The 23,505-nt window shown below is 38.1% G+C and overlaps 1 protein-coding gene across 1 annotated transcript in view; it reads left to right on the top strand.

The window, feature by feature from the left end:
* slco3a1a (solute carrier organic anion transporter family member 3A1a) overlaps window positions 1-23,505 on the top strand; it is a 58,103-nt gene that overhangs the window by 3,962 nt on the left and 30,636 nt on the right. Inside the window, exon 2 of the mRNA XM_058751523.1 lies at window positions 7,705-8,143. Within this exon, the coding sequence (XP_058607506.1) occupies window positions 7,705-8,143 (439 nt within the window). The remainder of the gene's footprint in view (window positions 1-7,704; window positions 8,144-23,505) is intronic.

Genomic DNA, 23,505 nt, shown 5'->3' with positions numbered 1-23,505 from the left:
CACAAGTTTTATGATTCTTGCACATTTTGTTCATCATGTTAATCTTTACGAATAAACAACTTCTATGAATGTTGAATCGGCAGAAGTAAAAAGCTTAACGTAGGCTATAAACAAGCTACACCACTATTGTGTGACTTCAACGTCAATGTTTCAGTCTATATTTAAAAAACATTTTCCCTAAAAGTTTGAATTAAATAAGCAAGAGCGTGATTATAAACACAACAAGGCTGTAAAAAGTGGACTATAGTGAGTACACGAGTTTACCTGTTTGGTGTGATGACATTTAATGTTCCCATTTATGAAACAGTTAGTTCCAGTCCTTGATTCTGATTGGTCAACAGCTATATTTATTATAAAGATGTCTTAAGTAAAGCGGTCATGGCTATGTGTTCTGTGTATCACTGTGCAACACCCTTAGCAACTGCCCAGCAAGCACACAACTTGAAATGGGCTTATGTTGATATTTGGTTAAATCTTGGTTGCGACGTCAGGTAACCAAAATTCAATGTCAATTCAATGTGTAATGTCAGTGTTACCTTGATGTCCAATACCGATGTCAGCTGACGTTGATATTTGTAGTTTTTAGGCTGTGTAGCCAAAATCCAATGTTAAGTCAACTTCAAATTGGCGTCAAATACTGACGTCAACACGATTTTCATTTTCAACCAAAATGCAACATCTATCCCACGTCATGTCCAACGTCAACCTGACGTTATGTTGACATCCTGTGCCTGCTGGGTACCCATACATTACGTATTTCGGCTAAATTAACTGTTTATTATTTATGTAACGAATTATGAATGACTCCTACTGGCGACATGTTGTGTTGTTCACCATTAATTTTGAGGCCATGCCCTTTCCCCATCAAAAAAAAAAAACTTCTCGTGCGAGAGATACATTAATGTGTGCACATGTTTGTGTGGAAGTGTGAAGGGGATCTTACTGTATTTATTAGTTTTCTGTTTTCGGGTATGATACTGTACAGTATGTCCATCAGTTTACACGTAATGACGCTTGCAAACTTGTGCTGTACCAAGAATCGGTCTGTTTTAAACTAAAAGACAGGAAACAGGCATTTTCTCATGCTGAGAGATAAGCTGATGTATGTGTGTGAGAAAATATAATTTATGATGTTAAGAAAATAAATGACACAGCGGATGAGGGCAGTTCCTATTCTTAGTTTTTATTTGAGCTCCATAAGATGAGGCATGTTACATCCGAACTTTGTCGTGCCATTTACTGTTGCTATCAGGAACTGTTTTTTAGCAGAAAGATAGCATTAATGAACTTACTTTTAAATAAGTAACATATTTGTATTATGTGGTAACCATTTTGTAAAAGCAATAAAGTACTCGAGGTGTGCTGTAAATAAGTCACAGCTGAAGGGGATTGTTAGGCACGACGTAAAGCAACGTATTCACAATCTCTCGTACTTTATTGCTTGCTTAGCTACTTCTTTTTCAAGACAAGTAACAGCTTTAAAAATATCACAAGGCAGTATTACTGATGCAATATATTTTGTAGAATTAAACATGAAAATATTTATTTCACAGACTGAATCAGTGGCTTGTTTGACACATACTTATTTCTTTGCGCTGTCAGTTCCTATGCCTAGCCCCAGCCCTGAGCTTTTTAAGTTGTGTAATAAAACATAAAAATATCTTGAGCTTCTGTCAACCACTGACCTTATTTCAAGCATTTAACCAAAAATGCATTCAAAAAACCCATTGACTTCAGGACAATAGAACTCAAAGTGCTATAATGACATGCTAGTTTGTTTCAGGGTGTTAGCCTACAAAAATACTTCATTCCTGCAGCTCTCTATTCATCTGTATCCACTTTTGAGTGCAACAGCCACATCTCAAAATCCATCAATAACTGATGCATAGATCTAAGTCCCCATTCTACATTTTTCTTTTTCGATAATCACTCAGATATGCATCACAATACAGAAGAAAAAATCTCAAGAATTTCATCGCGACTTTCAATATAATTTTTTTTTATGCTTCCGAAAATGAGAGCATATGATTCTAAAGATATTTTTCAAAAGTGCAAGTCAATTCTTTAGGGGTGTTTTAGTGGTTGGTGCATCTCTGCCTGTCAGCAAACAATGGTCTGATACTGTAAATGACAGCTTTCATTTATCTTCCTCTCACATTGTCTTTTGAAATGTTGTGATGGATGCTGTTAGCAGTGAGAACAGCCAGATATTCCACTGTAATTTATTTATTTTATCCTTTGAAATTATTGTTTTGAATATTCAGCTGTCGTGTGTTAATTTTCAAAAATTATTTTAAACAATATTTTTAAACAAAAAGATTGTTTTGACTCTCTCTCTAATACAGTTTACTACTGTAAATTGCTTGAAAGAACATCACTACAGTATAAAATCAATAAAAGAGGTTTGCGCCGCACCCAGAGGAATTGATTTGTGAAAACAGTAAGTCACTGTTTTCTACTAGTCCACCCTCTTTTTACAGAAACCATTGAAAGTGCAAGTACTATGGTTGTTCTGTTTCCATACTGATAAGGCAATACTGAGTCTCTCTCATGTTGGAAATCAAACACAGATTGCTGGAGGATGCCTGCTAGCGCACATGTTCTAGAAACCATTTCACGCTTGAATGATACAGACTGGTTGTTCTGCACTCAGGAATTTGTCATCATCTATTATGTAAGCTCAACTTGAATCAACAATACCATGATAGACATTTTTTGCCTCATTGTTCAATAATTCATAGTCTTCCTAATAATATGGTTTCATGCTGAGGGATTAGAAGGCGATGGGTGTGACTATCGACAGAGATTTGGCATTAGTTGACACTGCTGGCATGTTGAATGTGTCTTGGCATTAAGGTGGCAGTCTATGTGCCCTATCGCTGTGCCACTGGTACTGATGCATGCAGAGAGACACAGCTATTCAGGCAACAGGTTTCAGCAGGTTGGCAGAGACTCTGAGGCAGGCAGAAAGTGGAGGCAGATGGGGGATGTGGCCTGTCCCGTCCTTTCGTCATGCTTCCAGAACTAGTAGGCTGGCACATATCTTTGGACTTGGCAATTGAGCGGAGCCAGTATGAATAGTACACAAGCACACACATAGTCATTCAAGGGGAAAAATTTGCTTGACTAGAATTTAAAATTTCTTCACCAATCATTTATATCACCCTGGCTTCTTTAAGCATCAAATTTAGTTGCTGAAAGATGCACAATGTTCTGAAGTCTGTTTCTCACTATGTTGGTGCCCTTATTAGTAAAGCTTTTACTGGATCCACTGAACTAAAAATGTACTACAAACCATTTATCAATACAACTTTATTATTATTAAACATTTATTATTATTGTCAATTTCAAAAACAGTTCTGCTACTTAATATTTATGCAGATATCATGATACACTACCATTTCCAAAGTTTGGGATGTGTGTGTGTTTTAATAGAAATTAATGCTTTTATTCAGCAAATATGTATTAAATTGATCGAAAGAGACACCAAAAATATTTAGAATGTTATAAAAGATTCTATTTCAAATAAATGCTATTCTTTTGAACTTTTTAATCTGAACATTTTTACATTGATAATAATAAGAACCATTATTAATTACCGAGCACCAATAATAATTGAGCAGCAAATCAGTACGTAAGAATCATTTCTGAAGGATCATGTGGCATTCAGCTTTGCATCACAGGAATAAATTACATTTTAAAATATATTCAAATAGAAAATATTTATTTGAAATGGAAATTATATTTCACAATATTGTACTGTATTTTTGATCAAAGAAATGCAGCCTTGCTGAGTATAAGAGACTTCATTAAAAACATTTAAAATCATAATGTTTTCAAACTTGACTGCGTATACACACACACATACACTGTTTAGTTATTAATCTGTGTTAAAGCTTAAATCCTGTTTGTCACTTGACATTATGAGCTCTTAAAATTAATGTTGCTAATATTGGGATAACTCTGGGATTGAAACATGCAAATCTTTTTATAGTAGATTTTAGGCCAGATCTTAAAATAGTTCTGTACTGGCACAGCGGAAATGTTGGTAAAATATAATCTGTTATATATTTCATGAATTTTGATGAATTCATGAATTTAGACCCACATACATTAACAAAGGCCTTGTATAGTAAAGTCTTCTCTAACCTTCTTGATAGAACAATGTGAAGAATGATTATGGATGTTGACCAAGTAGCTTTGATATTCAAATTGTGTCACCAGTATATGCTTGAACAGTACTATGTTTCTTGCAGTTTATCTAAGTCATATACCAACAGTTTAACAGTAAGCGAGTGAGAAGTGTTTTGAATGTTTCATATTACTAACTGAAACATAAGACACCTTTAAGTCAGGCTTCTAACAGACTGCAAATGTGTCACAGACAACAGTTCTGCACAAAATAGAGCAGTTTGCCAGACTGTCCAAGGTACTTTCCAATTAAATTGCACCAGACTAACTACAGGAAATTCAGTTAAAGCAAACCGAGTTATCAGACAGTCATGACAAAAATATCACTGCTCTGTTTAAAGCTCACAATAAACTCATTACTCACAACATGCATTTTAACTGTTTAGGAATATCTTCCTCTGTACAGAATTTACAGTACAGATGATTTGATAACAGAAATTGTGCCTTTTACTACACAATTATATAAATCCACCAATTGAGGTGTGCTATTCAGAAGTTCAAATGACACTAGAATCATCATGATTCACAAAGAGGTCTATAAATAACACTGGATAGAGTGATAAAGCCATCATCAAATGCATGTACAGTTGATTCTATCCTTTTTGGCACATTTTTATTTATAGACTTGAATTAAAAGCTGTATAGAAACTCACAGTGAGAGAAAGGCAGGGATTTAAGGAGGGTTTTTTTTTGTAATAATGACTCATTTTTTACATGAATAATTACTAAGTAAAATAAATATTTGTCCATGTAATCATATTGTTGCTTAATGCCACAATTGACCAATCAGAATCAAGTATTCCAGAGAACTGTGTATGTAGCTAATCGAGAGAATCCATGCATATTATCTTGTTTATCAAATCAAAATGACCCAGTCTGTAGGAATCTGTAGTGCAGCATGGAGAGATTTGCAAAGACCACTACACAGAATCTGAGAGAGGCCTACCCTAGAGAAATAGGATTATAGTAAAGAGCGTGGCCTCAATAACATGCTCTTTTCACAGCCATGCCATATTTGTGTTGCTCCAGCTCAAAGCTGCTTCATTAAAGTCCCGTAATTGCTCATCAAGGCTGCCTGGTGGCATTTTTTCACTTTCGCCAGCTATTTTTGTCATAAGCCTTGATAATGAATGTGTGACAAGTAGCATGTTGATGTTTTCACAGATTGAAAGGATTTGTCATAATGATTATTTTACTGGGTCATTAGTTCTCTTCTTTGACATGGGTTTATTGTCCTTTTATTCCACCCTTGTTAGAATAGATGTGTTTGGTTTGATTGGGGATTTGATTACTTTAATCTGACATATCCATTTCCATGTTTCATTACTGTGTCTCATTTTCTTATCTTTGGTAAATAGTGAAAGTGAAGACAGTTCCTCTATTTGAAATTTGCTGCTGATCTTTACCATCGTGTTACTTCTCATCCTAGTAAAAAAGTAGTATATTTAAAATAAATTTATTTCTTACTAAGTAGAGGTAAAATCTACATATCACTCGAGACTTACTGATATTGTAATTGTAAAATTGTAATTAAACTTTATTTGGAGTACCACTTGTGCACAATGCACATTTATTAATATTAAGCATAACATGTATACTATAGTTCCACTTTAGCACAATCAAATGTATTTAAGTATATCTTTAGTTGGAGTTCAGCACTACTTATGCACAATTAAAGTGCATTAAGTACAAAATTAGTTGTTAAAATTGAGCAAACGTTAAGTATACCAAAAGTACAATTGCAGGATCTTTTTATTAAGTGCATAAATATGTAAATGTATATATTTTTATCACTTGGGCAGGTTAGATTAGGTATTTCACTGTTTAGAGTCAAATTTACATTTACGCATTTAGCAGATGCTTTTATCCAAAGCATCTTACAGTGCATTCAGGATATACTTCCCCCCCCCGGGAATTGAACCCACAACCTTTTGTGCTGCTCTACCACTGCAATGCTCTACACAATGCTCTACCACTGAGCCACAGGAACACCACAGGAACACCAGGAACATACAGGAATTTGACTTCTGTATGATGCCAGCCTTGGGCTGTTTAGTATTGTCACAATCCCTGTCTGTGTTCCCTGTGTCTATGTTCAAAGACGTTTATTTTGTAGTTCTGTGTCCCTATTATTGCCTTGTCCTCCTGTTTCCCTGCTGCTCTGCTCCCTTGTTTGTTGTCATGGACACTCATTGAACCACACCCATCTCCCTGTTAGTTGCCCTGGTTAGTGATTAGTTCATTGCCTCAGCTCTCTGCATAGATAGGCCTTGTATTTCCCTTGTGCTTTGTCAGTTGTTAAATGTTAGTGTTGCCACACTGCTTGTGCTTCTGTTCTTGTTCCTAGTATTTCCAGTTCTTTGTTTGCGTTGTTCTTTCATTAAACTACCTGCACGTAGATCCGCACCTCAGCCTGTTTCCATCTGCTCTTGCATCATGACAAGTATCAATATCAAACAAAACAAATAAACAGAGAAAAACCAAAAGAAACTGGAGCTATATATAACATTGTTCAAAGATTTGGGGTCAATAGGTTTTTTATACTATTATTCAGCAAGGATACATTAAGTAAAGGTCTACAGTCATTTATGTCTACAATGTTACACAAAATACTAAGCACCACAGCTGTTTTCAAAATTGATAATAATAATAAATGTTTCTTGAGCTTCATATCAGCATATTAGAATGATTTCTGAAAGACAATGTGACGTTGAATTAATGGTAATACATTTAGTTAACAAAACGTTGCCACCACAGGAATAAATTATTTTTTAAAACATATTTAAAACACTTATTTTAATATTATTTTAAATTGTAATGATATTTCATGAAATTACCATTTTACAGATTTTTGGATCAAATAAATACAGCCTAAGAGTGACCATAAGAGACGCCTAAAAATTTTTTTTTATTTGCTTTTGTTTTATGTGCTTTTGTTAAATTTGCTTTTCCTGTTAAACGAACAAAATTAAACAGTTATAATGCCACATCAAACTTTATGTCACACTGCCTGAACACCAACCTGTGTTGAATAGAATTGTTGTCCAGTTCAGATACTGCAATATGTGAAATGGTGATATTATACAGCTATTTTAAATTAGCATTAGAGTAATTCCATTAAGGAAGATTTTAGCATGGTAATATGATATGATATGATATGATAATGATATGACAAAGCAAGTACAGGAACTTGCTACTGCCAATACATACGCCGATACAATGCTGTGAGTATTTAAGACATAGTGCTGCTGCACAAATAGCATATATAATAACCTGTAGAGGATCTATACAGGTGGAGCTGGGGAGGTGGAGGGTTCAGAGAAACTCTGAAAGCGTGCTGTGAACTACTCTAGTGAACGCTAACCAGCCATTTAAATGTAAAGGAGTAAGCTCATTGGCTGCGTATGCAACATGAACCAATCAGCTTATGCCAAGTAGTTTAACGCTGTGAAAATCATCAGTATGAGTTTCATGACAGAGCTTGGCATTTATTCTGTTTTGTTTATCTCTTAGGTGAGTGTGCTGACCACACTGGAGCGGCGCTTCAATCTTCAGAGCGCTGATGTGGGCGTCATTGCCAGCAGCTTTGAGATTGGCAACCTGGCCCTTATTCTCTTCGTTAGTTATTTTGGTGCTAAAGCCCACCGCCCTCGGTTAATTGGCTGCGGTGGCATTGTCATGGCTTTGGGAGCGTTGCTCTCCGCATTACCAGAATTCCTCGCCAGTCAATACAAGATCACAGACACATGGAGCAAGGATGTGGGGCGAGACGTGTGCTCCAACACCTCTAAAGCTGATGAACCATGTGGGAATAGAGCCAACACCAACATGATGTACCTGCTTCTGATTGGAGCCCAGGTGCTGCTGGGTATTGGTGCCACGCCTGTTCAGCCCCTGGGTGTGTCCTACATAGACGATCATGTGCGGAAGAAAGACTCCTCTCTCTACATAGGTAAGTAAGCATAATATATGTTTGCTACATGCTTAGTTTACATAGCCACAGGCAGCAATTATTTTGCATAAGTGAATTGCACCACAATTATTTAAGGGAAACTCATGTATCTCCCCTACGTCTTTGTAAGTAAAAAGTAGACGATTATCAGGGTGATTTATTGTGGTTTCAGGGCTTCCAATGGCTAGCCAAAAACCACTGATGTATTAAAGTGGAACAGCAAATAAGAAGGTTGAGCTGTTATGTGCGAGAAAGCAGCGTGTGCACAAAGCCACTGGATCAATAAGAAAAAAAGCATATGCGTGTGTGGAAACGTGTTATGTTTTATATTGTTTGTGACCACAGCTTTCACAATATAATCAGCAGGTGAGCAGTGCTGGGAGGGTTTTAAACATGATTACTTTTATTTTGCATGTGTAGGGAAGAAAGGCATGGAAAAAGAACATAAAACAAAATAACTCTTCTGTGGAAACAGTAGATAGCAGGTTTGAAAGTGTGAAGCATACAGTATATATTGTGTCAGTGTTACAAAAACAGTCTATTTAAAATAAATGCTTTTATAGTCAAAGAATCCTGAAAACATGTTCCATGGTTTCCACAAAAATACTAAGCAGCACGACTCTTGTCAACGCAGATAATAAGAAACGGTATCTGCATATTTTAATGATTTCTGAAGGATCATCTGCCATCAAAGGAATAAATTACATTTTAAAATATATTAAAATAAAAAAAAGTAATTTTGAATTTAAAAATATAATTAACTATATTAATATTTTAATTTATTTTTGATCCAATTGGTAGCTGAATTTGTCCGCACACTACAAAAATTCAAAACAGACCAAAAAGGTCTACCAAAAATTTTGTTATTTATTTTTCATATACAAAAGTGAAAAAGTGACAAAAAATTTGCAAAGTGTATTAAAAACAGACCAGAGAGCAGACGTTTCAGCCCATGCTTTCTTCAGTGCTCTCAGTGCTCTTTTTTGTCACTTTTTCACTTAGTTTCACCTTTCACCTTTTTGGTCTGTTTTGAATTTTTGTAGTGTGCGGACAAATTCAGCTACCTATTGGACTAAAACTTTCTTCTTTCTTTCTTTCCTTTATTTATTTATAAAGCACTTTCACACAACTACCAGTTGATCCAAAGTGCTGTACAATACAACTAAAATAAAACAGATAAGAGACAACAGAACATCAAAACACAGCATAACAATACAATTGACATGGCTAGACAAAAGCTATTGACAGAAGATGTTTTTTAAGCCAACATTTAAATACAGGCAAAGAGGGCGCAGCTCTGATAGAAGCTGGTAATTTATTCCATAGACTAGGACCAGCAACAGCGAAAGCTTGATCACCTCTGCAATGGAACCTAGATCTTGGAACAGAGAGGAGGCCAAGATTACTGGATCTTAGGGACCTATTTGGTTTATAAGTAGAGATTGCCTCGGAGAGATATGATGGAGCTTGATTTTGCAGAGATTTAAAAAAAGTTAAAATTTTAAAAGTAATTCTAGATTTGACTGATAACCAGTTTAGGGAAATAAGAATGGGCGAGATGTGGTCGAACCTTCGTCTGCCTGTAATCAATCTTGCAGCAGCATTTTGGACCATCTGTAAACGCATTATAGAAGACTGACTTATACCATAGTATAGTGAGTTACAGTAATATAAACGAGATGGAACAAACAAGTGGATAATCCGTTCAAACTGTTTTACAGAAAGTGAAGATTTGATTTTTGATAAACGCCCTAAGTGGAAGAAACTTGATTTGATCACTGCACTAATTTGTTTCTCAAAACCCAGGTTGCAATCAAAAAGAACACCAAGATTTTTAGCACAGGGTGTAAAGTAGGAAGAGAGATGACCAAAATGAAGAGCATAGTCTTCATATGACTTTGAACCAAACAAAATGATTTCGGTTTTGTTCTCGTTTAACACTAAAAGATTCTGCTTTAACCATATTTGTAATTCGTTTAGACAATTTAACAGAGGTCCTAAGCATTCTTTACTTTTATGCTGCAAGGGAAAATACAGCTGAGTATCATCCGCATAAAGATGGAAGGACACTCCATATTTCTCAAAGATAGCACCCACTGGCAGCATGAATATAGAGAATAAAACTGGAGCAAGAATTGAGCCCTGTGGCACCCCACAAGCAAGTGGGTGTGAGGACGAACTATGTTGGCCAATAGAAACACTAAAGCTTCTGTTAGTTAAAAAAGATTGAAACCATTTCAATACCTTTCCCTGTAACCCAACACAGCTCTCCAACCTGGAAATCAAGATATTGTGGTCAACCATATCAAATGCAGAGCTTAAGTCTAGAAGCACCAAAGCCACGGCATTCCCTTTATCTGTTTCTAGTTCTTTTTGTTCTACGCACCTGAGAACTTTTTGTTTGTTCTGAGCACACACACAATTCCTACTTGACAATGTATTTTTGATTAAATAAATGCAGCTTTGGTGGGCAAAAAAAAAAACTTGCATTTCCACAGAATTATTCTGAAAGATATAATTTTAGATATGAAGTTATGAAGACAGAACATGACTTTAATATTATCTTAAGTAAAAACATGCGACTATAATTTACTTGGTTGATTTTGCAAGACAAATTTCATGTTCACAGAAAACAAAAAACACATCTCATACAGGTACAGGCAGCAATTCTTATCAAAGCACACAGATTTCCAAGTCTCAAAGAAAGTGGGCCATGGTTTGTTTCACATGCATGCTTCTCAGTGATGAGGAAGAGAAGACAAGTGTTGAAAAGGAAGAGCCTTCAGTCCCTGTTTGATGCCATGGTGCTTGACAGGCTCCACATCAAACATGTGCGAAAGTCATAAATCACAATATATGTGATTGCATTAGATACAAAATATTAGATTAAGTGACATTTCTACTGATTAACATTTAATATGTACTGCTAATAATAATAATAATAATAATTATGAACTGTATATATGTAATAATTTAAACTTCTTTGTGCCTGACCTGTCTTGCTTTAAAAGAAAATTCCACTTGCTTTGATATTTTGTCATATAATTTATGTATACTAAATTTTTTTTTAGTGTACAAAGTATTGATTGTGTTTTTCTGTCAGGTTTATTCTCAAGTTGTGCAAGATCCCTTCCTTTTCCTGTTTCTTACCTCAGCTCCTGTTTAAAGTTCTTTTATACATGCAGCAGCAACAAATGAGCATTTCAGAAGGCTTTTGGGCAAGCGTTGTGCTTGTTTGACAGTGAGCAGTAGGAAATGGACACACACTGATTTCAGTTTGCAAGCTCAGAGGGAGATTTGGAGCTGTGCTTCTCTGATAAGCCGCACAACAGAGTTTGAAAGCAAACAAGCAGCGTTTCGTTCGAGAACAATGTTTTATTGTAGTGGAAGCTGCACTCAGCTGATCGTCTAAATCCCCGTGCTGCAGGCATGGCATGTGCTGCATGAATGGGCCAGATTGTTCAGACATCACCAAGATTTCTTTTTTTTAACGAACTGATAATATATTCTCAATTTGTAACACAACAACATAGCTTGTGTAATTGTTTTTCCTCTCGTAGAAACTGTTGAGTGCTGTTTGCACTGTAGGCTAAATGCTTGCTTCAAACGAGTTAAACATTATACGTGTTTCATATAACTAAAAACACATTAATAGGTGGTACAAAGAGAAAGCCATGCATTTTGAACTATCATACTGATGCTTGTGGTTTATGCCACATGTATGGTGGTCTGTTGTCATGGTTCACACTATTTGGTGAAGCTATTTTCAGAGTGGTTTTGTCAGCCTTCATTCAGTATTGGGAGAGCTGTGGACTAGAGCTAATGATTTATTGATTATTTGCTATATATTTTCACTCATTTGTAGCCAATATAAAGCTAGACAACATTGTGAATACTGAAGTGATTTTAATGCATGCTTTTGGTTAAGTTTCCAAACTTAGATTAATTAATAAACTAGTTTCCTTGTCTCATGAGTCATGGCATGAGAGTGTAAGTGATATTTTAATAGCATCTCTTATAAACTAATAAAAAAATAGTAATGAAAGTGGTAATAAATATATTATCAGGTTTAAAAATATGTATAAAAATAGTCTCTTATGTTCACAGAGGATGCATTTGTTTGATCAAAAATCAGTCAAAACAGTGAAATATTATTACAATTTTAAATAATTGTTTTATATTTTATTATATTTTACATTTTATATTTTAATATATTTTATTTCTGTGATTGCAAATCTGAATTTTCAGCAGAATTTTCTTCAGTGTCACATGATTTTTCTAAAATCATTCTAATATGCTGATTTGGTGCTCAAGAAACTTATTTTTGTGGAATTGTTAGAAATTTTGTAACATTATAAACGTCCAATGCTATCACAGCTAATTTGTACACATTTTACGAGGTGGCTAATTCGTACAAATTCGTATGACCTAACTTGTGCGATTTCGTACGATTTCTGTGACCGTTAGGTTTAGGGGTGGAGTTCGGTGTGGTACTTCTTATGAATTCCTACGAATTGGCCACCTCGTAAAATATGTAAAATTTTTCTACCTTGAGCTACCTTGTCAAAAATGTACGAATTGCTGTGTGATCGCACTGTCACTTGTGATCAATTTAATGCATCCTTGCTGAATAAAAGTATTTTCTAAATTTTCTTAAAAAACTTTTAAAGTCATAGTAATTATTTATAGTCAATTAGTCAAACTGATAAGTGACTAACAGGCAAACCTTATATAGAAAACCATATATAGGCATTTTAACAGCCTCCGTTACCCTTTACCTTTAATGAGCTTAAACAGACCGCATCATTGTGTCTTTTATTGGCTGTCAGCATCACTGAATGTGGCTTCCAGGTCAGACTGAACCCACATTGTCGTTCTTATCTGCACTCCTGCGGCCTGAATGTCACATTGCACTCATGTGTTTCTGCACGCCTGTGCACTCTCAGCACTCACAGTAAAAAGCCTTCATTAGTGGAGCACACTGTGGGATCTTATTAAAAACGTTCATTAGATTCAGTGCTTTAAAGCAAGAAAGCGGGGAAGAAAAGACTCTTCATGGAAGATGTTGCACACCTTAGCTTTCAGTGTCTCTATTATTATCCATTAAGTACTTTGTTTAAATAAGTGCTAGGCCACTTTTTTCTGCTGAAATTTGAAAAGAACACTAAATGGAGCTTTTATCCTCAGGAAAGCGGTTTGAGAAATATGCTAATGTCGGATGAGCCAATTACCACCTGTTGGCCATGGCAACAGACGACTGACTTACTAAATGGTGATGCAAATTGCTTCAATAAACAACTTATTATGAAAATGCATCAAGATGCATGCATGGCATTTAGGTGTTTTCTAATAATGAACTGGGGCAAATTGTGTCCATAACATGTACATGTAATTGTAAGAAAAGCTATATCAGGGGCTTTTCCTCTGAAGAGGCAATGGAAGCAGCGCCTCCTCAAAAAATTAGATGAGAAAAAAATTCACTGTATAAAAATAAAGCAACACAGATATTCTGAAATATGAAATATGATGAAAAAACATGTTTACTTGTATTTTAAAGTCACGTGAAAGAAGGCAGTGCCTCCATTGCACAATGATTGGCCTATTGCGCTGTTCATGCGATAAAATCTGCCTCTTGATTTCATGCAGTTCAGTTCCTCAAATGATCTGAATTAATAAATAAAGGAATTAATGGATAAACTAATTAAAAGTAAATAAGAAACTCACCTACTTGGAGACCACTGCTTTATATCATGTCACATTAAACTTTGAAATTACTTGAAAACATGATTTGTGAGGGTTTTTTAGTAAGCAATCAGCTTGATGAAATTAACTGACTGATTGACTGTGTCACATGTTGACCTAGTTTCTGCTGTTCCCCCATTGGTTAATTAGCCCCACACCTGTTTCTGTTCTCCCTTGATTACGTTGATTATATAAGCCTGTGTTCTCCCTCCACTGTTTGTCTGCTATTGAGTTTACCATGTGTGTTTTGCAACCCCTTTTTCCTGGATTTCTACTGTGGATTATTATTAAAAACTATTGTTTGGATTCTACTCCTCGTCTTGCGCTTCCTTAGCATACACGACCGTAACAGAATAGCAGACCGAAAACAGTTAATTACTTAAGCGGCATTTTCTTTGTTTATTTTTTATTTTTTTTTGTTTTGTTTTGTTCTCTCCCGGAATGGATCTGCCCGGCGTCCAACTCCTGTGCCTGAAGCAGTTGGACCGTTCGCAGGAGGACCATACAAGGGACTTTTTAGATCTGGCGTGCCTTACCCACTTCCAACCTGTGTCCCTGAATCTCCTGTATCTCCGCTGGTTCCGTCCAGCCCTGAATCTCCTGTGTCTCCGCTGGTTCCGTCCAGCCCTGAATCTCCTGTGTCTCCGCTGGTTCCGTCCAGCCCTGAATCGTGTCTCCGCTGGTTGCGTCCAGCTCCGCGCTTCAAGAGCGCCTCCCAGTGCCTGCGCCACGAAGGCGCCTCCCTACCTCCGCGCTTCCAGAGCGCATACAAGAGTCCGCGCTTCAAGAGCGCCCTCAAGAGTCTCCGCTGGTTCCATCCAGCTCAAGTCCTCCTGTGGTCCCTCCCAGCCTCCCTCTCCCGCCTCCTCTCAAGCCAGCCAGTTCTTCGCCTCCATCTCCGCTGATGCCTGTCAGTCCCTCAGCTCACCCTCAGTCAGCGCCTGCCATGCGCTCCACTCCGCCGCCTCGGGACTTCCAGTCTTCAGCTCCACCCAGAGGTGCGGATCCCCTGTCTCCACTCCCAGCCTCCGAGTCCTCGACTACACCTCGGTCCTCCGACCCATCGGCTGCACCTCGGCTCCTAGCTCCCTCGTCTCCACCGTTGCCCGTCATCCCACCGGCTCCACCGGGCTCCCTTGTCCCTCCGGCTCCACCTTGGTCAGTCGTCGACCATCCGCCGCCTCGGGATTCCACTCCTCTGGCTTTGCCTCATCACTCCATCCCTCCGGCTCTGCCAGGCTCCTCCTTCCCTCCGGCTCCACCTGCGTCCTCGGTCGCACTGGCACCACCACGGTCTTCCAGATCCCCGCCTCCGCCTCAGTCGCCTGAGCCTTCAGCTCCGCCTTGGCCCTCCGGATGCTCAGTTCCGCCCCGGCTCTCCGTCTGCCCCGTTCCACCTGGGTCTCCTTCTCCAGCTGCGCAGTCTCCGTCAGTCGGCCCCCTGGTGTCTTCGGACCATTCTCCACCATGGCTCCTCCCACCATCGACTCCGCCGTGGGCCGCCATCCTGGCTGGCCTCTGGAAAACCACCTGGCTTCTCCTGCTTCAGGCTCCTCCCTGGTTCCTCCCACCCTCCACTCCCCCTTGGACTAACTTTTGGTTTTGCCCCTTTCCCATTGCCTGCCCTCCTCTTGCTCCTCGCCCACCTCCAGAACCCCCACCCTCCCTCCTCTGTTGGACTGTTTTTGTTGGCGCGGGAACGTGCCGTTCCGGGAGGGCGCGTTCTGTCACATGTTGACCTAGTTTCTGCTGTTCCCTCATTGGTTAATTAATTACATTATTTACATTCATAGAAAGTTGTATTATAATTATGTTTACATTCATTCTTGTTAAAAGCATTTCCTTGCCCATTAATGGTAAATGAATATTGTAATAAATATCGATATTGTTTGATATGGAAAAAAAATATATATAGTGATGTTTTTGGCCATAGCGCCCAGCCTTACAATCAATCATCCTGAATAGCATAAGTCAGTATAGAATGCACAAGTGTGTTGTTCAAGTGAGACCAGTACATGACAGACATGAGTGCTTTTAGAGCATGCTTCTGGATGATCTCTATAGGAGTGGAGACGTAATTACAGAATGAGGCTGGAATGCCAACCAGCCAGCCATGAGGTGGGTCTGAACTGGCCCGGCAGCACATGCATACCGCACAGCCCTATGAAAAACAACTCCCACAGGGGGAGCTTGGCTTTTCCTGCTTCCTTACAGTAAGCCTCCCACGAATTTAACAGTCGTGCCAAGTGCTTTTCATCAGCAAACGCACAGATTTAAGCTATTAGGTCACTATTAGTCCCGCTTCTCATTTAATCTGTAGAATACATGAAGCAGTGTGTTAGTAGCCAGCTTTAGTAGAAACAATAGGTCAGAGGTCACCTGTAACAACATTTCTGCAACACTGGTTCAACCAGACTTTAGTCACGGTGTGGTATAGGAGGAGACGCACGAAGATGAGGAGTAACCATAAACAGTCTTTAATAATCCACATAGGTACACTGTAAAAAAAATGCCATAAAATTTACAGTAAAAATACGGCAGCTGTGGTTGCCAGAATTCTACTGTAAAATATATGGTGGTAACGTTTTAGGTTTTACGGTTTTAACTTAAATTTACAGTTAAATACCGTAATTTCATTAACTGATATAATGTTAATACACCAACCTATTGAAGTACTGAAATCTGTTTTGTACCTTTGAAATACACTGATAATGACCAAATGCAGAAGGTGATGAGAAAGTCACATGATGAACCAAAGCCCATCACAAGCAGCTTTTAAATAATAACATATATAGAAGGTGCACAATGTCATTCACACAAGCACTAAACACCATCATGGTGAGACTCATTAAACTGAAATATGCAATAAACATTAATTTAACAACATTAGATGTAACATACAACCCTAATAAACATAACTGATAAGAAAAAAAAAAACTAAGAAGAAACCTAGTTATTTCAAAGAAAAAACATCAAATTCCAACAAAATTTGAAATGCAATGGAAATCTGGGGGAATTCTGGGAACATCAATTTACGTTTTTTCCCTGTAAATTTTACATTCTTTTTCACTTCTAAAAGCGGTATTTCACCGTAAAATTGTCTGAAATGTCTATTACAGTTTTTCACCGTATATATTAGGGGAACTTACCGTTAACCATTTAACAGGTCTTTACCGTAGCTTTTTCAAAGTTTTTTACCGTAAAAATCACGGTCATTTTTTACAGTGTAATCCAATACAAGAAGGTTGCTACCACACGCATTCATAGACGAGACCAGATGAAGAAACACTGAACTGAATGCAACTTAAATGGGGAACGTAAATGAGGATAATAGACGAGACACACCTGAACATAATGACACAAACAAGGGGAGACAGAAACTAGGTCACAGAGGACATGGGGAAAGAAAACACAAACAAAAGTCCATGACTGTGACAGTTCGCTGCCCTCCCGGAAGGCGCGACCCCGCGCCGTAGAAAGGGAAAGAGACGGAGGGATGGCGAAAGGTTGGTACAAACAGGCAGGAGGTAGTTCAGGAGGCAGCCGGATCAGACGGAGGGAGGAGCCAGGATGGAGACCGGAGGGCCAGGGTGGAGCTGAGGGCTCTGGCGACCGAGGAGGAGATCCGGAGGTCCGCGTTGGAGCTGGAGCGACTGAGGACCAAGGTGGAGCTGGAGGGAGGGAGGAGCTCAACGGAGCAGCTGGGACGGAGCGACGAGACGCAGAGTCCTGAGGTGATGGCGGGACAACGACCGACCAAGGCGGAGCCGGAGGGACAAGGGAGCCCGGTGGAGCTGATGGGCTGACGGGAGACAGTGGAGATGAGGGAGCTAGGAGCCGAGGTGGAGCCGCTGGGTTGAAGGGCCGAGGCGGATTCCAGGGCTCAGGGGCTGGAGGCGGAGACAAGGGATCCTCCAGCTTCGATGCCGATGGAGATCCCACTGCACAGATGGTGGGCTGAGGGTGAGCTGAGGGGCTGCCAGGATGCAGCGGTGTCGGAGGCAGGAGAGGGAGTGTGGGTGGGAAATCCAGACAAGTAGGTAATTCAGGGTAGCTAGAGAGTTCAGATAAAGGTGGAAGCAGAACAGGCATGTCTGCATATATATCCCAATCTATCAAATCCTCAGAGTCCTGCGACTGCTCACCCTCAGCAGAACTAACAAAACAAAAAACTGACAAAAAACTAAACGCGGGGAAACACACCGCTTACTTTATAGGATCCGGTCTTCTGTCACGGTGTGGAGGAGGAAACGCACAAAGATGAGGAGTAACCATAAACAGTCTTTAATAATCCACATAGGAAATCCAATACAAGAGGGTTGCTACCACACGCATACATAGACGAGACCGAACGAAGAAACACTGAACTGAATGCAACTTATATGGGGAACGTAAATGAGGATAATAGACAAGACGCACCTGACCATAATGACACAATCAAGGGGAGACAGAAACTGGGTCACAGAGCACATGGGGAAAGAAAACACAAACAAAAGTCCATGACTGTAACAACTTTACACTTCACAAATGCACCTTTATTTTTTGTAATTGTGACTTTATATCTCAAAATGGGACTTTATATTTTTATATTTTTTGCATTTTTTAATTTAGATCTCACAATTACAATTATTTCTCATAGTTTTGACTTTATATCTCACAATGCCTATATATCTCTCAGTTGGAACTTTATTTTTCGTAATAAGGACTTTTTTTGTAATGTGACTTGACATATGACATTATATGTTGCAATTGCAACTTTATTTCTTGTAATTGTGAATTTATATCTCAGAGTGACAATATTTTTGTATTGTGATGTTATATCTCAAAATGGAACTTATTTCCGATATAGAACTTATTTGCAAGATATAGTCACATTGTGAGATATTAAGATCATAAGTGAAATATAAAATCACAATACAAAAAAAAAAAACTTTCAGTTGCAAGATATTGAAACTTATAGTTCTTAGTAGAACTTTTTTCTAATTCTGATTTATACTTTACAAAAAGTGACAGAATTGTGCCTTTATATTTCACAATGTGACTATTATTGTTTTTGCTCTACAACTTTATCTCACAATGTGACTTTATATCTTATAATTTCAACTTTATTATAAATATTATATATTATAAATGTGAAAGTATCTCTCAATGCTTAAAGGGGTGGCTTACTGCGATTTCACTTTTTTCATTTTAAATAGTGTGTAATGTTGCTGTTGGTGCATGAACAGTATCTGCAAAGTTGCTGCGCTGAAAGTTCAACGTAAGCGGAGATATCGTCTTTTAAAAATCAGGAAGTTTAATGCCTACAAAAACAACTCATATGGGACTACAACGAGATACTTCCTGGGTTGCATACGTAAAAAACCCATAAATTTGCATCAACCCCTCCCTCCGGAACATGCCAAAGAGGGGGCAAGGCCATGTTCTGCGGCTGTGTCGAAGAGGAAGAGTTATAGTGGAGAGTTGTAGCCATGCCGTCGAAACGGTGTTATTTTCACCCAGCTGTCAGGTCTTCTGTGTTCGGGCTTCCTACGGACGCTGTAGTTAAATCAACAATGGTTAAAATTTATGTTTGATTATGTTCCTGACAATTACAATCCTAATTTAGCTCTCTGTGCTGCGCATTTTACGGAAGACAGCTTCCAGAATCAAGAGAGTTCAGAGTTCAATGCCGGATTCACACAGAAACTATTACTAAAACATGGAGCAGTTCCAACTTTAAAACCAGAGGCAGCAGGTGTTGGGCCACAACCTGTAAGTAAGATTTAATAATTTTAAATGTATTTGCATGTATAATTTCAGACGTAATGTTTTAGTTTTATCAAGGACGTAAACAAATGCCAACGCTGGCTTTAGTAGCCAGTTAGTTAAATGCTATTTCGTGTGTCTATGACAAACGCGTACAAATATTTTGGACCCGAATTTGTAATTATGTACTAATTTTGTAAATGTATTTTCCATGTATACTTTATGACGTAATTTTTTGATTTGATCAAGAAACACAAGCCAACGCTGTTTGGTTATAGTAGCCAGTCAGTTCCATGCTATTTTGTGTGTATAAGACAAACGTGTACAAACTTAAAAAAATTATATGTAATCACAACAGCAAACTTCCATTCAGAAACGTTTTGTAAGAGCCGTGCTTGCGGAAGTTCTGCTTGACTCTCTTCATTACCGCTTTCTGGGTCTGATTCTGGCTCAAACTGATACGGCAATATTGACACCATTATTTACATTTGACCGGAGCACATGCAACTGTCGCCCGTAAAGGTAATGGGCGTGAAGTTTCCTGACAATGTGCAGTACGCAGTTTAGCCAATCACAACACACCGGCCCAACTAACCAATCTGAGCCCATTGCCTGTTTCTGAGGGAGTGGTTTCATAGAATCAGGAAGTCAACCGGTCGTTCAAATGACAGAGGAGAAAGCGGCTTACAATAAAGGTGAAATATATGAAATATATTTTTTAACAAACGAAACACGAAGACATGTTATATTGCACCCCATAAACACAATCAAGCAAAGAAAAAAAGCAGTAAACCACCCCTTTAATATGCTAAAAACTTCATACCTGACAATTGTGACATTTTTGTACTAACTTAAAATCTCACATTCTGACAATATCTTGCAATTGAAACTCTTATTTCTTACAGTTTTGACTATCTCACCATTACAACTATTTTTATAGTTCACATTTAATATCTTACAAAAAGTGACTGCTAGTTGCAACTATTTCTCGGAATCTGATAATGTGACTTTATATTACACAATGTGACTTCACATCCTGCAGTTGTGACATAATATGTATGACACTTTTAAAGCAGAACTGCAGGTAAACAAAGCATTTGTATGATGATCTTATGTTTAGTGCCTCAACATTTGGGCATTCGACTAAAGCAAACAAACGCAGACGGGGTCAGGACTGAAAATGGACGCTGTTCCCAGAGCTCTTGTAACCTTTTGCAGTCCACTGCTAATTTTGGGTCTTCCCACAGGAGCTTGACTGTAGAAATTCACAGTATGTACATACAGGGATCAGGGTATTGCCATGACAGTCAGGAAAGCTTGAGCCCCACCGAACTGGCTCTCAGTGCTTTACAAGCTTTTACAGTGTCAGTAACATGATTCCTGTATGTTGACGTAGATGATTGGATTCATGTAGCCCAAAGACAGTGAGGGGACAGCAGCTGTAGACAGAGCTTATTCAAACACATAAGCCTGCTTGTGTTTGAATATCCAGTTTCTAGTAACTGATAAAAATCAATACATACACAGAAATTTCCAGACAAATCTGCAACAAAGAACTATGGATTCTGAAACTCCGATTTGTTCATAAGAATCACCAAAACACTGAGGAAAAATTCCTTACACTGGTGTGTGTGAACACAAAACATTTTGCAGAAAGTGAAACGTCAACAATAAAAACTATAATATGCAGTCAAGTACAGACTGTAGCTAACACAGTAACAGACGTGAAGGCTGTTTGTTTTTGTCTCTGGTTAGGCGGTTCTGGGAATACTTAACCCAGCCGTGCTCTGGGCTTCGTCACACCACCCAGGCCAAAGAAGATATGACAGATAAGTGGCTGGTGGAGGCAGGGGAGACGAAGTTCCTGCTTTATTATGCTGTAGGTTTAGATGCAGATGCTTTAAAATACAAAACACAGGCATCATATTCACAACGTGAACATTTATTAGCATAAGGCATTTTGTTGAGGCATGTCTAATTTATGTTAAAGTTTTTGCCTTCTGTTAAACATTTAATGCGTGCATCATATTTAAATCATTTTGCATTTAGCTATTCTCTCAGTAATTTTTCCTCTTTAAAAAAATTAAATATTTATATTTATTATGTAGTTTGAAATAGGGCATGTATACAACAGCATTAGAAACTGAAAACATTTTTTTAATGTCATTGCAGTCACCACAACAAACAAAATTATAATACAGTAAGTGCACTTTAACCTTAAAGGAATATTTCACCCAAAAATGAAAATTTGCTGTACGTTTACTCACCCTCAGGCCATCCAATGAAGTAGATGAGTTTGTTTTTTCATCAGAACAGATTTGGTTAATTTAGCATTACATCACTTGCTCACCAATAGATCCTCTGCAGTAAATGGGTGCCGTCAGAATGAAAGTCCAAACAACTAATAAAAACATCACCATAATCCAGAAGTATTCCACACAACAGTCCATCATTAATCGTTAATATGTTGTGAAGTGAAAAGCTGGGTTTATAAGAAACAAATCCATTATTAAGGTATCATGAAATGAAATGAAATCATTTTAACTTTAAACTGTCCCTTTTAACCAAAATATCATAATCTATAATAACATGTTTCCTGTTGTCATCTCACATCAAAATCCTTCAACACATGTGTTTGGAACTGTTTTAGACTGTTTACGCTTGTAAACGGTGCTTGATCTGTGCATATTTCTCTCCTGAATCAGATATTATGGATAGAGGACTTGTATTTCAGCCAGAAGCAGTGTTTTGAAGTTAAAAACATCTTAATGATGGATTTGTTCATTACAAACATACAGCTTTTCACTTCTCAAGACATTAACTGATGGAGGGAGTTGTGTGGATTACTTGTGGATTTTTGTGATGTTTTTATTGGCTGTTTGGACTCTCATTCTGACGGCACCCATTCACTGCAGAGGATGTGTAATGCAAAATTTCTCCAAATCTGTTCTGATGAACAAACAAACTCATCTACATATTGAATGGCCTGAGGGTGAGTACATTTTCAGCATGTTTTCATTTTTAGGTGAATTATTCCTTTAATTTAGAAGTCTTTAAAAGTACATATGCTTCTCTGTGAAGCTATCAAAGATACTTATGATAATAATTAACGATACTGGCAAATGCAATAAAATACAATCTTTTGAACATTGAACTTTATTCTGCTATGTTGATGTTTATCTGAGTGATGATGTTTAGAGATCCCAGATGCATCCCTAAGAGACACGTCAGCATGGCTGCAGTGTTTCAACTTCACCCCCTGCCATCAGCCACGCATGCTCACAAGCTACTGAAACGCTGCACATATAATGTCATCTTGAAGGATTAGATTCTAAATGGGTTTTTCCATCTCGCCGATAAGCTTCGTGCCAAGACCGCGCCTTACTAACTCCTGTTTGTTTAATTTGAGAACAATGAACGTTGTCATCTCTTGCTCTGCGGGGGTGAGAGAACAGACTCCAGCAATCCTCTCTCCCAGACAAACCCATTCTTTTCAGTCTCCTGTCAACTCCTGCATTATTCTGCAAGATAAATGTAACCAACCCTCTCTTTAAGTTAGTCTCAAGTGCTTTAGCACATACTTTTTCAGAATAATTGGCAGTAGCACATAGTCAGGGGTGTCATGCACCTATTTTCTGGAGGTAAGCCATAGTTCACTTACGTAAGGTTATTGTACAATCAGAGAAGCAAATTTTGACCTACAAAACAATATTTGTGCAACACGCTAATATTTTGGTGGGAGAGTTGTGTTATAAACTCACTTGGCTTAGAAATCTGAAGGGTTTGGGTAGTTTGAATGGCTATGCTGCTTCTGCAGAAAGAGACTAGCAGGTAAAGATGGGATATGCTACTTAGAAAGAAACTAATCACGT

Source organism: Onychostoma macrolepis, chromosome 18 (genome assembly GCF_012432095.1).
Source record: "Onychostoma macrolepis isolate SWU-2019 chromosome 18, ASM1243209v1, whole genome shotgun sequence".
In the NCBI taxonomy this organism is placed as follows: domain Eukaryota; kingdom Metazoa; phylum Chordata; class Actinopteri; order Cypriniformes; family Cyprinidae; genus Onychostoma; species Onychostoma macrolepis.
Note: the sequence above shows the minus strand (reverse complement) of the source record. Positions and strands in the feature narration are given on the sequence as shown.